This window comes from Parambassis ranga, chromosome 1, assembly GCF_900634625.1.
Source record: "Parambassis ranga chromosome 1, fParRan2.1, whole genome shotgun sequence".
In the NCBI taxonomy this organism is placed as follows: Eukaryota; Metazoa; Chordata; class Actinopteri; family Ambassidae; genus Parambassis; species Parambassis ranga.
The window spans coordinates 20,159,621-20,174,577 of NC_041022.1; the positions used below are offsets into that span (position 1 = coordinate 20,159,621).

Genomic DNA, 14,957 nt, shown 5'->3' on the forward strand with positions numbered 1-14,957 from the left:
CTCTGTGAGCCAAGGCTGCAAATGATCCATACTGGAGGCTCATCTTTGAATGCACAGCAGTGATTTCTGAACTCTGTGAGAACCACGTGAATGACGGCTTCTTTCCAACCTGTGGCTGGTTTGAACTGGTCTCAACCACAACATCCTCTGTTCTGCTGTAAAAGCAGCACATCCTGCAACACTGGTCTAATTACAGAAAAGTCTCTGAACACCTTTTTCAAATCATAAAACGCTCTTCCTCTTGCTTATTGTTTATCATTTACAATTGTTTAACAGAGGTGTGATATGACTTTCTCCCACACAAGAGGCTTTACTTCAAGGATTTTAAACATGTATCATCTCATTTACATATTTTTTCAAAATCAGAAAAGACAAGTAATGACAAAATCTTAATGTTATGGACAAACATGGGAATTGTACTTAAAAGTATGTTTATATATCGATCCATCCATCATCCGGACCTGCTTTGTCCTGCAGTACAGGCTCACAGGATGTTTCCGTATCTGTGTTGTATAAAACAAACTGTCCTGCTGTCTATGTTACCTCTAGATATGTAACTGCATATCTAGCTCAGCAAGCTTCAAAAAGGCTACTGCCATCCTGTTACATTGAATAGAACATGTATATTGATGTTTATGAAGATTCAGTTCCCAGAGTGTTTACTTGACTCTTGGCCTATTTAAGTACCTGAATTGACCAAATTGCATCTCATCTGTCTATACAGCTCCCCCCCATGGCAGAAACCTGACAATTCACACAGCTCACTATCAGAGACACAACACAGTCTAAATAACAAAAACACATAAGCAGCAAAATATTTTTTAAATATTATTTTAATACTTTTCTTAAAAAAAGATGCTGTACTCCATATTCTGAACAAGATGGATCTATTGACCTCAATGCCTCACTCACCAACATATCAACACATTGTTCTGGGTAAAATAAATCAAAGAAAAATAGTAAAGGGAAAAGGAAAAACAAACAAACAAAAAACTCAAAACAATCAAATATGAAAAGGGAAAAGAAATGAATGAAACATAAAAAAGGTGATTACAGAACACTCACGGATCTCTGGGCCATCCTACAGAAACCGGGGAAAGCACCCGCTTCCATAAAAACACAACATGGCACACAACATCCCAAAACTGTTACCATGGACAAAAATAAAAACTGAAAGAATCAGAAACAAGAGCCTATTTTACAGACTGCAGAAGCCGAGAAGAGGGTGGTGGTGGACAAGATAGCGTTAACAGATTAAAAACATGTACAAGATGACAAGAAATGATGAAGAAAAGGAGATGTAAGCGATTAAATAGTTAAGTGCAGATTCATCAAACACCTACAGAATGTCAGGGGCTAGTAAAGTAGTCACATAAAATTATTTTGGAACCGCTTCTTCAAACTATTACAGAGCAAACTGCTGCATAACTTCCAATTTAAAAGGGGATAAAGGAAAATTAAATAGCGATAAAAACTTAGCCTTTAATATAAAGTGAAAAGAAGATGCATTTTACATGTAAAAAAATGTGAATGAACTTTCAGCACTCAATAGATTGGTTTTGGCATAGAGTTGAGAAAACAAAACAGAAAAAGGTGTGAGAGAGAATAAGACAGACAAAACAATCCTCTCAATAGAATCATAAAAAAGTTTTTTTTTTTCATCTTTACAGTAAATTCTACAAAATCAAAACCAGAGCTCAGAGCTGAACACAGAGACAAGCTTTGCTCCCCGCAATCCAAATCCCTCTCATGTTCTTTTTTTTTCACTGACGTTTTGTCGTATATAATATATATTTATGTATCTATGTATATATAATATGTATAATTTGTAGGGTGTGATCATTAGTTACAGGCCAGAGCGCTAAGGCAAAGGACACACTCTGCAACATCGTTCCTGTCTGGTTAGCCTCAAATGCTGATGCACACACCTCTTCCGTTTGTGAGAAAGCCGTTGAAGGAAAGTGAAGGTGGTCTTAGAAAAGTGTGTGAATGTGAGCAGGGTGTTTCATTCCCAATGTGTCCTGTGAAAACAACAAACTCTCAGATGACAGCTGAACCTGACAAACTTGACCACCCCAGCCCAACCCTCCCACTTAAAACCCGACTTAACGTAAAATCGTAGAGACAATAGGAGAGGAAAAATAAAAGCAAAGTGATCTATCTGTTCATTAGTTGTTCCCCTGCCCCATCTCACCTATTACACATTAGCGATCAAAGCTTTCTTTATTTTGACTTAAATTACATCCTGCTCTTTAACACTTCTTTTGTATTTTTGTTAAAATTCCCCTCCTTTTCACTAATTCTTTGAAGGAGCCAACATTTTATGTCTGTATTTAACCTGTTGTCCCTGAAAATCAAGAACCAACGACCGCACAAAACGAGCCAGACACCAAAATGTATCTGAGGAAAACAGTTGAAATTCCAAATTCACCTCCCCCTCTCTCATTCACATGACACAAGCCAGCTGTTTCAACTACTGAGAGAAAGGGACAGTTACTAAAAGTTTGTGTGTGTGTGCATTTTTGTGAGCAGCGACCATATGAATGCATTTTGTAAATATGCTTATGTGTGTCTATAGGTCCTTCTCTCACATCTCTGTTCTTCTCATCTCAGAAGAGATTCTCTTCAAAGATTGCCATGAGGTCGCTCTGGAAATTGATGTCAATGGTGTCGGCCATCTGCAGATAAAATGACAACAGGATTAAAGGCTGCTCTAAAAAAAATGCCTGACTGTTTAGAGTTCATGTCTTACCGCCTCTCTCCTGCGCCTCTCCTGCTCACGGCGCCGTGCCATCTCCCTCTGCTGGTCGAGGGCATTCTGTGCAGCCGAGCTGGGTGGAGGTTGGACCTGTGGCTGTGGTGGTGGGGCCTGTGGAGAGTGAGTGGGCGGAGTGGAGGCCGGAGGTGTTGGCGCAAGTGGGGACTGTTGCTCCTGGCGTCGACGGGCATCTTCTTGCACCCGACGAACGTGCTCAACAGTTTCATCGTCGTCACGGCTACGATGTAGGAACACAAACCGCGATAAAGACAGCTGGCTGTGGTGGTTCGCTCAAAACCACAGATCTGACCAGTGACATCACTTTATTAAAAGCCACTACTACTACATGACTGGAAAGTGGTGGCTGCTCTAATTAGAACATGCTGTTGACTTCTGCTTTCACTGTTACACACTTCTCCATCTCACTCCCACTTACCGTAGCTTCTCTTGCTCTCTCCTGGCCTGTTTCAGTTGTCTCTCTCTCTCCTCCTTCTCCCTGGCTGCCCGCTTGAACTGCTCAAAACTGTCACTGGAAGAGCGCACTGAAGAGGCAGGTGTGGACTGGGACTTCTGAGCAAGGCTGGCCCAAGAGCCCATGTTCTTTAACTTCACATCCCAAGAGATGAAATGTAAGCACAAAGTAGAGGGTGAAGGGTTGATTGAATTTAGTTTTACTGTAGGTTAGAGATGTATGGGTTGAAAGGACAGATATGACAGCCTTGTTAAATGTGGCTTGTTGTATTGTTTTGTCTCATGGTGCTACACACCTGTGTCTTTTTGGGAGCAATGGGAGTTTTGGGTTCCTGCTTGATTTTGATGTCCTGTTGAGAGCAGGGCGGTGCTGGGGAGTCTGGGAGATGGGAAATGGGGCGAGAACCATCCAACGGTTTCAGATCTAACCCTGTAGGAGATATTGAATGTGATCAACTATACATAATAAACCTAAAAATCCAGACAGGGCATCACACTATATGGAACAGATCTAAACTACTTCTCAGGTTACCATCCTTATCTATGGTATGGTTGTCCACAATAAGACACAACAATTCTTATACTCACTGTGTTTGTTTTCTGGTTTGTGTGTGTCCTGACGAATAGCAGGGCTAAAGGGTGAGTGGGGTAGTACTGGTGAGTGAGAAGGCTTCTCTTCTTTGATCCCCACCAGGCTTGACTGATGCTCCTACAGAAAGGCAAAGTTGTACACATTTTAGCATCAAGACACAAAGCTTACTGTGATTTTTACATTTCTGTCTCTAATATGTAACCTGGTCAATTTACGACGGTGATTTACTTACAAGCTTCTTGGTCTGAGATGGTGACTGCTGTCCCATTGTATGGAACTGAGGCATCTGAGGAGAATGCATCAGAGGAGAGGGGCTCTCACGCAGGCAACCTGGAGCAACAAGAGAGCAATGAAGCATAATCAGTCACAAATGATTCAATGGATCTCATGCCTGGGGGTCTATTTGCATAAACAGAAAAACGGAATTAACAGTGCTTCAGGTTTATTGTGAAATACTGTTTATCACAACCATATGCACCAATGCTGCACAATTAGCAAGGCTAACACAGAGATGCCTCTGGTGCCAGTGGTCACACGACTTACTGTGCAATCTCCTTGGTGAGGAAACGATCTTGTGCCACAGAATTGCCACATGCTGTTTGTAACATGTTTAAATGTGTGTGTGTGTGAGAGTGGCATTTTAAGTACTGAAGCACCTTACCTGATGAAAAAGGCTCTCCTTTGCTTCGTGGTGATGGTTGTTGTTGATGTTGCTGCAGCTGCTGTACCTTCTGCTGCAGGACCACCCCCTTTTGTTGCTGCATTGTTGATGTGTGCGAATGTGGGTACGGCTGCTGCATATGCACATGGCTTGAGCTGTGTCTCTGCGTAAGGACAGGGGCGGCCGGCGTCATAAGCTGTGTATGCACTGATGGCACCAGCTGAGAAGCAACTTGCACAGGTGAATGCGGGTGCAGCGGCTGTGTCTGTGTGGTAACCTGAAGGGATTGTAGGAAGGTGTGAACTTGACTTAGCGGCGGCGTTTCAGAATTGGTGGCCGTGGGCTCTTCATCATCCTCCAGCAGCGCTTGAGGAGGCTGCGCTGAAAGGGTGCCCAGAATGCCGTGCGATGGCGGCGAAGGGACACGAGGGCGGGGAACAGGCTGGGGGAGGGTGAAGGGTAATGAGGGCTGTGTCTGTGGTGAGGAAGCTGGAGGCAGCGAGGGAAGTGATGGAGGTGGCTGAGCAGGTTTGGGCGGAAGCGGTGCAGCACGGTTGCTAGGTCTTGATGGTTGCTGAGGAAGAGTATTGTGGATTGCTGCAGATAGAGAGAGGACAAGAATGAATGAATAATAAAATTGTATTAATTACACTTTAGGAATCCTTGGGATCAATTCAAATATTACCAGTCCCACAATAATGCTGAGAAGTACAGAGCCTTGCTATAGTATGCATACCTGGGGAAGGTATAAGGGGATGTTGGTTTAGGAAAGGGTGCGTCTCAGCAGGCGTCTGGCTGGTAGGTGCGTTTGCGTTGAGGAGGCCAGAGACAACAGGGGCACCAGCAGTAGTAATGGTAGCATTGGGCTCTGTGGTCGACTGCGTTAGCTGAGGGTTCATGAAGTGGGCCAGAGGATCAAATGCTGAGGTCAAGAGCTGGGAGTCCAGAGAAGGAACAGGGGGGCCAAATGGGGGTTTGGACTGGACCGCCTGAGGCTGAGGCTGAGGTTGAGAAGCAACTGGGCCCACTCCACTACTCTGGGACTGGTGCTGCGGTCTCTTGTCCTTGTTAGTCAAGATCTTCTTCTGTTGCTTGGGAACCAGCCCTTTACACAGATACAGGAATATTAAATATACTGTACTAAAAAAATTACAGCTACTAGTTGTACAAATGGAACTTGCTGGTACAAAGTGGTGCACACATTACCAGTCTCAGAGTCTTCACTATCAGAAGAGTCACTGCTGCCTGAAGATGAAGATCCTGTCTTCATCTTTGTCACATTTGTCATTTCCAGAGGCTTATCTACTGCAACAAACAGGCACAACATCTAGAAACTACATATAATGTTCCCATACTATTCAATTACACATGGAGTAAGTGCTTTAAAGCAAATGTTGAGCCCACACCAACAGCTTACCTGATGGTTTTTTCTTCTTTCTCAGACAGCTGGACACATACTTCTCCAGTTCCCTCAGTGTGGAGGGCTTCAGCGTCTCAAAGTCAATCTCAATCTCATCTGGGTTGGAATTCTTTAGCGAAGGCTCACGGGTCTGTATTATGTGCACAACTCGGCCCAGTTTGTCACCGGGCAACTTGTTGATGTCTAGGCTCAGCTGGCGCTTCTCCTCATACGACATTGGCTTGCATCTGTCAGCAGACATGTTACCAAATACATCTGGAGAGAAAGGCGTTACAGCCTTTGTTAGAAGATCTAGTCTAACATGAACAAAACTCATCCTCCAACTATCTTGGATACCTACCAATGTCATCCTCTGCTTCAAGAGAAGCTGAGGGGACAAGAGGCGTTGGCATGGGCTGAGTGGGTGCAGCTGGGCGGCTGTTTTTGATTCCTTCTTTCTTACTGTGATTGACAGATGATTAGATTAGCTCCAGTTAATACAGAAACAACACCATCACTTCTTTTATTATTACTTCTGTAAAACTTACCTCGGCTTTTTCCTGTCTTTCTTTCCAGGTTCCTTGCTGTTCTTGTTTTTCTTTGACGTTTGAAGCATTCCAATGGGAGGGCTTTCCACAGGTTCATCTGCACCCATCTTCTTCTTGTGCTTTTCTTTTTTCTTCTCCTTCTTCTCCCTCTCTCTCTTCTTGGGCTTGGTTGCCTGTGGCTGGGAGAGTGCTGCCAGCTGCTCATGGACCGCTTTCAGCTAAGGGACACAAACACATACAGCTGTGATCTTAAGAGGTGAAAAGACAGATTGATCATCTGCATTTGCTTCTCTGTGTTCCAGCCTTTACCCACACTCGGCAAAGCTGTTCTGCATGGCCCACCCACCTGTTGTGTCTCATTAGCCTCCCTCCCCCTTCATTTTCCATCCTCTAACCTGTTCCTGTAACTCAGCCAATCGCTGTTGCCTTTCTTGTTCTGAGTCTCCAGCCGATGACTCCGAGTCGGAGGAACTAGAGCTGTCATCTTCAGAGACAACTGAAGGCGGCGGGGCTTGTCGAGTGGAGGGGGCAGGGTGGAGGGCCGACGATGGGGTGGGAACTGATGTGGGCTCCTCTGGCTCATCAGGCATTTTGGCAAAACGCATCTCAAACACGTCCTGTTAGGGGAAGACAGGCATCCCTAAGCTCAGCCGGAACCAGAAATGAATCTACAAGGATCCAGGACCTGCCACATAATCACTGAAAAATTCTGCCCCGCAACCACTATAGAAAGTTTTGATTTTGCTAAATCTCTGCATTTGTTGTAAAAAAGCTACGAACAATTTGCACCAACAATATTAACAGGCAAACTTTTGATGTCACTCACTATATCTGTGGCATCAAAGGTATATTGATACCTTAATATTACGCGTGCGTCTTATTGACTGCATAACATACAGTTTCATTGACTGTCTCCCAACCTGTAATTTGCGTGCCATGGCAACCACATCATGGTCTGGAGGATTGTACTTGTAACAGTTGGAGAACATCAATCTGACATCTGCTGCAAATTCTTGAGCATCTCTGTACTGTCTGTTGTCCAGCTTTTTCTGAAGGAGACAAGTAATCTTCAGTTAGTTTAAGGGTTTATCCTCAATTTCCTTGAATTTTAAAAACACATTTAACTTGTCATTGGATCTCATGTTGCTAAACAAAAAAAACAAAGAGTACATGTGCAGACACCAACCCCCCCTAAACGGAACCCAAACGGTAGCGCCAGCAACTTCATAGAGTGAGAGCAGTGAGTTGTACAAGCATACTGAAGGGTCAAAATACGTGCCAAGTACGAGAAATGCGTACATGTTGGCAGGTCTGCATCTGTCCCATTGCAACCAACTTTTTCACTCCGTTTAAACTGTCAAATACACCTCTACACTTAATTTTCTTGTTTGTACTGTAATGATTCAGACCTTAACACCATATACATAGCCAGGTTCCAATGAAACAGGGATGCCACTTGGCTATCCATACTTATAAAATCACCTTGATGGTGCCGAGATCCATGGGGTGCTTGATGATGTCATAGTAGTCATGGAGTCCAAGGGCTTTAACATCAACAGGTTTGTAAAAAGGCCAGGCATATGACACGTGTTTTTTAGAGAGCATCTCTCTGACAAGGCGCGCACAGAAGCGCAAGTGCTCCTGACGTTTTGGTGTTGCTGCCCCTCCCGACTCCAAACCTCCTCCCAGGTGGTGCTGAGAGTCTGGCTGTAATGTGTCTCTTTTGGGTTGCTTTGATGGGCGACTGCTCTCTCGACGTGGCCGTGCCTCAGTAGAGACAGGAGATGATTCACTAAGCTGGTCGTTAGCTGTTGGTGTTGTGGTATCAGCTTTCCTCTTCTGGCTCTTCCTTTGCTGTTAGGACACAGGAGATTAGAAGTTAGAAACTAAAAAAACTGCTGTCTAAACTGTCTAACTAGAATAGATGCTGACTACGTCTTACCTTGATGAGGGCAGGGGAGCTTTGCAGCATGGGGGCAGAATGGAGGCCTGGGTGTGTGAGAGCTAGAGGGGGAACAGAGGTCATGCTTTGGGCCAGAATATCTGGAGCAGAGAGGGTAAATGGTTGTCCCAGATGGGGTGCATGGTTGGTGGGTGTAGGAGGCACACGTGGGGGCTGAGTCTGGGAAAGAGGTTGGACAAGAGGCTGGACAAGGGGTTGGACAAGAGGCTGGACAAGAGGCTGGACAAGAGGCTGGACAAGAGGCTGGACAAGGGGCTGGATAAGGGGCTGGATAAGGGGCTGAACAAGAGGCGAGGATAAAGGCTGGGATAAAGGCTGGACCAGAGGCAGGGTAGGAGGACCTTGAGGGGTGGTGGTGGCACGGGTCTGTGGAGTCGTTGAAGGGGATGAAAAGCCTCGTGTGTGTGGGGTGGTGGATGGGGATGATGAATCCTGGCCTGAATCTGACTTTGAGATTAGAGCTGTAAGAAAAAATACAAAGTGTAAACATAAAAGAACAACAAACATGAAATCATACAAGATTTGTTGCTCGGCCTAGTTTAATAGATGTTGGACCAATTTCTCTGGAAAGGACATGTCTAACAGCAATGAGGCAAACACAAGTAAATTAAATACATGCAAATGTTTCATGCTAGAAGTGGCTTATTTATGGCTTTACATCATACAAACCTAGCTGGCTTCACTTGTCACTGTACAGAATCGTAACAACTCGTTATCCCGGTGTTCATAATATACAACAAGGACACACAATCACAACCTCAGTCATAGTGGTGCATTTTCCACAACGTAGAGGAGGGAGAAACCTGTGGTTCAAAAATACTCACTATGCCAACATTTTAGACCAAAAAAAAAAAAAAAAAACTCATACCTGACTCCCGCCTGCTGCCTCTGCGGCCCTTAGAAACCACAGCAATCTCTGTCTCCTCTTGCGGCATCTCCGTAATCTTCTGGAGAAAGACCTTTTCCAAAGCCTCTGCCATTAGGACAATGTCGTCACCAGGCTAAACACACAAACACATGGATATGTTTAGAAGGTGTAAGGTCTCCGTATAGAGGCTCAATTCATGTGAAAAAAATAGTTGAGCAGGGAAAATGTGATATTCATGGACATCACACAGAACTAGAACTTTAAATATGGCTGACCTTGTTGTAAATATAGCAGTTTGTGAACATTGCGCTGAAGTCTTGGATACACTCCTGGGCATTCCAGTAGTAGTTGTTTTCAAGACGTTTTTTTATCGTGCCCATGTCCATAGGATTCTTTATAATCTTATAGTAGTCCTTGAAGGGAAGCAGGTAAACAGAGTTAGATTAGTATTTGTCTGAACATTAAATCAAAACATGGGAAAAACAAAGCATTAAGATTCTTCAGGTTGTTAAATAATAAAAGTGTCAACATCCTTGAGTCAAAAGCAAGTTTAAATCACAAATATAGTGGTACCTTGCTTTGCAAGCATAATTCATTCCACAAACAGGCTTGTAATTCAAAGCACTCGTATATCAAAGTGAATTTCCCCATAAGAAATCATGGTAACTCAGATGATTTGTTCCACAACCCAAAAATAATATACAAATTCTACAAAATATAAAGGAGGAGGGTTATTGTGTAGACAACTTTTACTATCACTAATGGAATTGGTAACATACACTGACAAGCGTTTCGCTGCTGAACAGCAGGAACCGTAGTTTAGGTGAACATGCAGTGGAGGAGGAGGAGGAGGATTTGTTGCTACTTTGCGGGTTTTGCTAATTTGCAATTTACCTGAATGAGTGATGATAACGAGTCGGTAATGTTCAGGGAGGGGGCGTGACGTGCTCGTAGCATTATAACAGAGTGAACGGCTCAGTCAGTATAGTACATGGTTACATTTAAAAAGCATTATTTCGACAAGGTTCATTTGGTCTTCACCTTATTTGAACTATGATAGTATTCTTTTAATCAGACCAGTGTTTTTTGTGTTTTTTTACCTTGACTCGACATGTTTCGACTGCTTCCTGCAGTCTTCCGAGTCAAGGTAAAAAAACACAAAAAACACTGGTCTGATTAAAAGAATACTATCATAGTTTAAAAAGTATTGTTATTATCCTGCTATAGTGGACCATTGTCTGCCAGTATGATGTCTGCATACAGCTAAAACTGTAACAGACAGAATGAAAAGTCTGTCAGCTGGAGCTCAGCTTTAGAAAGAGAGGAGACACTGAGGCAGAGAGGTGAGGAAGATGAGAGAAGAGATACTGTAGCTGCATTAGAAACGTGTTGAAGAAAACAAAATATATATCTCAATCACAACTATTAAATAAATAAAGGTGTATATATTTTAATCATTTTTAATTCACATTGGCAGATAGATAAGTGAGGAGCGACAGCCAGAAAATACAGAGAGAAAGCAAACAGGGAACTGAAGAGTTCTGTAACTTTGAATCTTCATTATGGATTTCTGGCAGGCAGACTTGTTGGCTAGTCTGTCCATAATTTGAATGAGTACTATCGGTACATTTTTTTTTTTTTTTTTTTTATTTACCTGTGTTCATTAAACAAGGTCCAACGTCAGTTTAGGTTGATATGTGATTATTAAGCCCGTTCATATTTCCTAGAGATCTCTTTTTGGACCTCAGTATTTCTAAAACTGTGGCTACAGCCCTGCGAGGCCCGTCAGATAAACAGTGGATGTAGCTGCAGATGATGAGAGAATCTATCTCTATCTTATTTTCTGCGTTAAGATATGTGTCAAGTTAAGGCCTGATCCATAAAATATATGGACAGCGATTAAAAAACAAACTGCTATGTGATGTGTGTGATGTGTGATGCGGTGCACCTAACTTTTGTGCCGGTGCACCTAAGTAAAAAAGTTGGGCGCACCAGTGCAACCAGTGCAAAAAGTTAGTCTAGAGCCCTGATATATACACTCTACATTTCATGTTGCAATCTTCCTCCTTAAAGCCTATTCATACAGCAAATAACAAAAAGGAAGGACTACTGCTCTTATGACATGACTTGCCTTGGTGACTTTGACTACGAGAGCTCAGTTTTATTTAATTAAAGAAAGAGGGAAGGTCTGTTGTGCCAATTTAGGAACTGAATCTGACAAAAATGCTGTAGCTTTGGAAAACAAAGGGCAGTGACATTTTTTTTACTGGGTGGTACATCCACCTGCACTATTGTGTGATGATTTGTATACAAAATTACTTGGGCAGTGGCATAATGCCATTGGTGTGCTCTGGTCAATGTGCTTTGATTGTGATTACAGGCACATGAATACATACATAAACATGTCACTCACAGGCAAATTGAGTTTGACAGCATCTACAGGAGCTTGGAAGGGCCATGCAAAGTGGTTTTTCCATAATGTCTTCAACACCACTTTAGAAAGGTACTGGAAAAAGAGCAAAAATATACAAAAAATAATTCAAATACAAGACACGCCAGTAACATGTACTTTACATGTATAAACACTGATGTTAGCCTACCTGTAGCTGGTTGGTCTGTCGTTTGGGTCTGGTAGGGTTCCATGTTTCAGGGGGTGGAGGGTTGAAGGAGAGAGGTGTTGGAGCAGCAGGAGGGTTCTGGCTGCTGCCTGCCTCGAGTCCGTCTCCCATCGCAGTGGTGGGTTGCAGTGGCTGAGCAGACAGTTTAGGCAAATTGGACCTGGCAGGGGCAGGTGGGACCGGGTGGACCCCCCTCAGGCCATTACACTCTTGATACGACTCTCTAAACAGATGACAAAGTGTCATTACAGCTGCTGTTACTAATACATGTCACACATCACACTTAGCCCCAATGTCACATTAAATCTGAACTCACACCAATACAAGCCACGTTGTGTGTGTTTTGTGTTACTTATGGTGCTGACATGAACTTAAACTGTCTTCATGAAAAGCTAAGACAACCCAGCAAAAGGTCAGCTCCTTCCCCCTAACAAACAACATAAAAGCTCATCTAGGGCACTATAGCTTCTCGGACAGCTGCAAATTCAGATGGCACAGATTTAGTCTGTAGGTACTAAACATTCTCTTACTTGTTGTAGTTCGCCCTAAAATTGTAAGCCATTTGCTGCCAAGCTCTTACAAAAGCAACACTATTAGCTTACTATCAAATATCTAACTGTTGCAGCCTTTGTTATTAATCAAAGGTAAACACATTACAGACCAATTCTCTACGATTTCAACAAGCAGTGCTCAGTTACTAACAAGAGTTCATTTTTGTAATGTAAGCATAAGGTAAGAATAATGATTTTTAACAACTTAACACTGTGATAATAGAACGATTGACTCTTTTGAACCTTAGCCATAAATTAGCTCAAAACTTCTTGCATCTGGTTGGACTCATTAGAAGTGCATACATTATTTTCTAGGGACTCACATGTTTGTGGCTGTGAAGCTGTGGTCTAATCAATTGCATGAACATATCTCAATTGGTGGCAGCAGTTTCCTGAGATGACATGGGATGTTTGTCTGTGGGGGCAAGAAAACCACTAGACAGGGTTAAAAAGCTGATTACTGTATCACACTTGTGGGACAGATCAGTGATGCCACAATAAATAAAGGTCAATATTAGGTATGGATAGTTTACAAAAAAAGATTAAATACATAACAGGTCTAACAGACATATGACTTTTAGCTCAAACACACCCTTTTCTAACTATATCTGTACAGCTGAAGTGAGACGTATTGTTGCACAAAACACAATTCTGACCCCAAGACAGCCTCTTGACATGTTCATGATAAAAATCTCCTGAGTGATAACCCCTGACCTCTCTTCCAGTCTTATGTACATACAACACTGCAGCTGCAATCAAATCACCCATGAAAGCCTCTGCTGAAAATCTACATTTTCCCAGTTATATTAGGGTAGAAAATGATACCATGCACACTTTGTGGACAATGAATATACCCTGCATTGTACATTCCTTTTCTTCTTTAACATCTGAATAGGGTTGTAACATGTCATTATTTGTAGAGACATTTTAATAGCTGTCTCTTGATTCTGAGTTGTGGGTATCTTTCTGCATTAGGACATGAATAAAATAGTTTTTCACTGTAAGTGTTTGTGCTATAGTTTATTCATGTGGTTTTAGTATATTTCAATAACTTTAAATAAGCCAGAAGACAGGGATGTGATCAATACAATTTCCATGAATATATGTTTTAATACATTGCACTATGACTTTAAATCTTCTGTCAGATGCTTTTTTAAGGTGCAGACCACTGTGCTCAAAGGCCCCTTTGGAGTTTATGTTAGACACAGTTTGGGTCAAAAGACCCTGTCTATAGTATGTTGTGTAGCTAACTAACAACAACACAGCATTACTGTATCTAAGTTTCATAGGTCAAATACACATATATTATACATACTTGTATGCATTTCAGAACAAATGTTTTTTCCCACTAGAATCTTTTCTCCAGAAATTCTTAAAAATACAGAGCCCACAATTGTGACTTTATGCTCGTACATAATACATTTCGTAAAATATTTCCTATTTGTTGTATAGGGGAAAAACTCACATCCAATGAATCTATTAAAAAGACCCAGTCATTCTGTGCAAGAGTATTCCTATAATGAGTACAGTAGATTAGGCGTCTTGGCTAATAGAATAAACCAGGCATACAGACAGAGAGGGCAAAATAAAGCACATTTTTATGGTCTCATTTTTCTACGACACGCATCTGACCTATTGCTACAATCTTGCAACTATCGCTAACACGGTAATAGTAAAGCAAATAACGTGACGATATTAACCTTAAATTGCACAAACAGTGAACACACAGGCCTGATTCAGTGGGGAAACAAGTTAGCTATCCGTCTTTTCCTTGCTAACCTTCCATGTCAGTTCGTCGCCATGTCCACTGTGATCAAGTGACAGCTCCGCACGTAAACGGCGTTTCAGAATACAACTTGGACAGGACTGATATTCTCGAAATGATGTACGTCGCGCTTCACATGAGCTTCTGCGCCATCGCGCGTAAACTACGCTGCAGAGAGAACGTAACTTATGTCACGAATACGGCCTACGGGGCTACAAACAAACAGCCTAGCAGCTAACTGGCTAGCAGGATACCGACCTGCAGCTAACATGCACACTGACAGTTCAGGGTGACCACTACCACAAAAATGACCTCACCACAGGTATTGAGAGAAGACCGAAACAACACAAAATACGCACAATAAGACCAAATGGCGTACGGTTTAAAGATAAAAGAATCATCTATCTCGTGTGCCCGAACCGGTGCAAGGCCTGCGGAGACAGCTCATGCTCCGCTTGCCGAAGCGCTCACTGACAGCGCGGGAAATACGCCACCAATGCCCAGTGTAAACATTTCACTGTATCCACAGGCTTGAAAGCTATCGTTTGATATACCAATGTAACCTACACAATGCCATAAAATGCTATTTTTACCTTCTTCAGTCGGTTGTCAGCGCTCGTAGACCTTCCTCGCCCCAAATCCAGAACAAACAGTCCCGTTCGACGTCAATGACGTCAGACGCACGGGGGCAGGCCGAACGTCTGTCAGTCGAAATGTCACCTACAACTCCTCCTCCTCCTCCTCCTCCTCCCACGGGTAACAT

General features: G+C 42.8%; 1 protein-coding gene across 3 annotated transcripts; it reads right to left on the reverse strand.

Annotated features, from left to right (window-relative positions):
• Positions 1 to 815: 815 nt before the first annotated feature.
• On the reverse strand, positions 816 to 14,875 carry LOC114441861 (bromodomain-containing protein 4-like). 3 transcript variants are annotated; one of them, XM_028414995.1, is made up of 22 exons: positions 14,788 to 14,875; positions 12,753 to 12,844; positions 11,861 to 12,101; positions 11,674 to 11,766; positions 9,536 to 9,673; positions 9,261 to 9,393; positions 8,372 to 8,853; positions 7,912 to 8,283; positions 7,350 to 7,478; positions 6,825 to 7,046; positions 6,430 to 6,647; positions 6,243 to 6,343; positions 5,900 to 6,157; positions 5,689 to 5,784; positions 5,219 to 5,587; positions 4,483 to 5,079; positions 4,054 to 4,151; positions 3,818 to 3,938; positions 3,526 to 3,659; positions 3,195 to 3,364; positions 2,753 to 2,996; positions 816 to 2,678 (listed from the first exon to the last, which is right to left on the reverse strand). In XM_028414995.1, exons 3-22 carry the CDS (start codon positions 11,987 to 11,989, stop codon positions 2,610 to 2,612), a joined length of 4,173 nt encoding a protein of 1,390 aa, XP_028270796.1. In that variant the 5' UTR covers positions 11,990 to 12,101; positions 12,753 to 12,844; positions 14,788 to 14,875; the 3' UTR covers positions 816 to 2,609. The 3 variants fall into 3 exon arrangements, with proteins under 3 accessions (XP_028270796.1, XP_028270778.1, XP_028270788.1); XM_028414977.1 differs by having other exon boundaries at positions 5,689 to 5,787; XM_028414987.1 differs by lacking the exon at positions 12,753 to 12,844 and having other exon boundaries at positions 5,689 to 5,787; positions 14,788 to 14,872.
• Between the last annotated feature and the right edge of the window lie 82 nt (positions 14,876 to 14,957).

Coding starts and splice junctions, on each gene's coding strand:
- LOC114441861 (XM_028414977.1), bottom strand. CDS start 11,989: ATGGGAGACGGACTCGAGGCAGGCAGCAGCCAGAACCCTCCTGCTGCT. Junction 6,344..6,429: donor AAAGACAGGAAAAAGCCGAG/GTAAGTTTTACA, acceptor TGTCAATCACAG/TAAGAAAGAAGGAATCAAAA. Junction 5,788..5,899: donor AAAGAAGAAAAAACCATCAG/GTAAGCTGTTGG, acceptor TGTTTGTTGCAG/TAGATAAGCCTCTGGAAATG.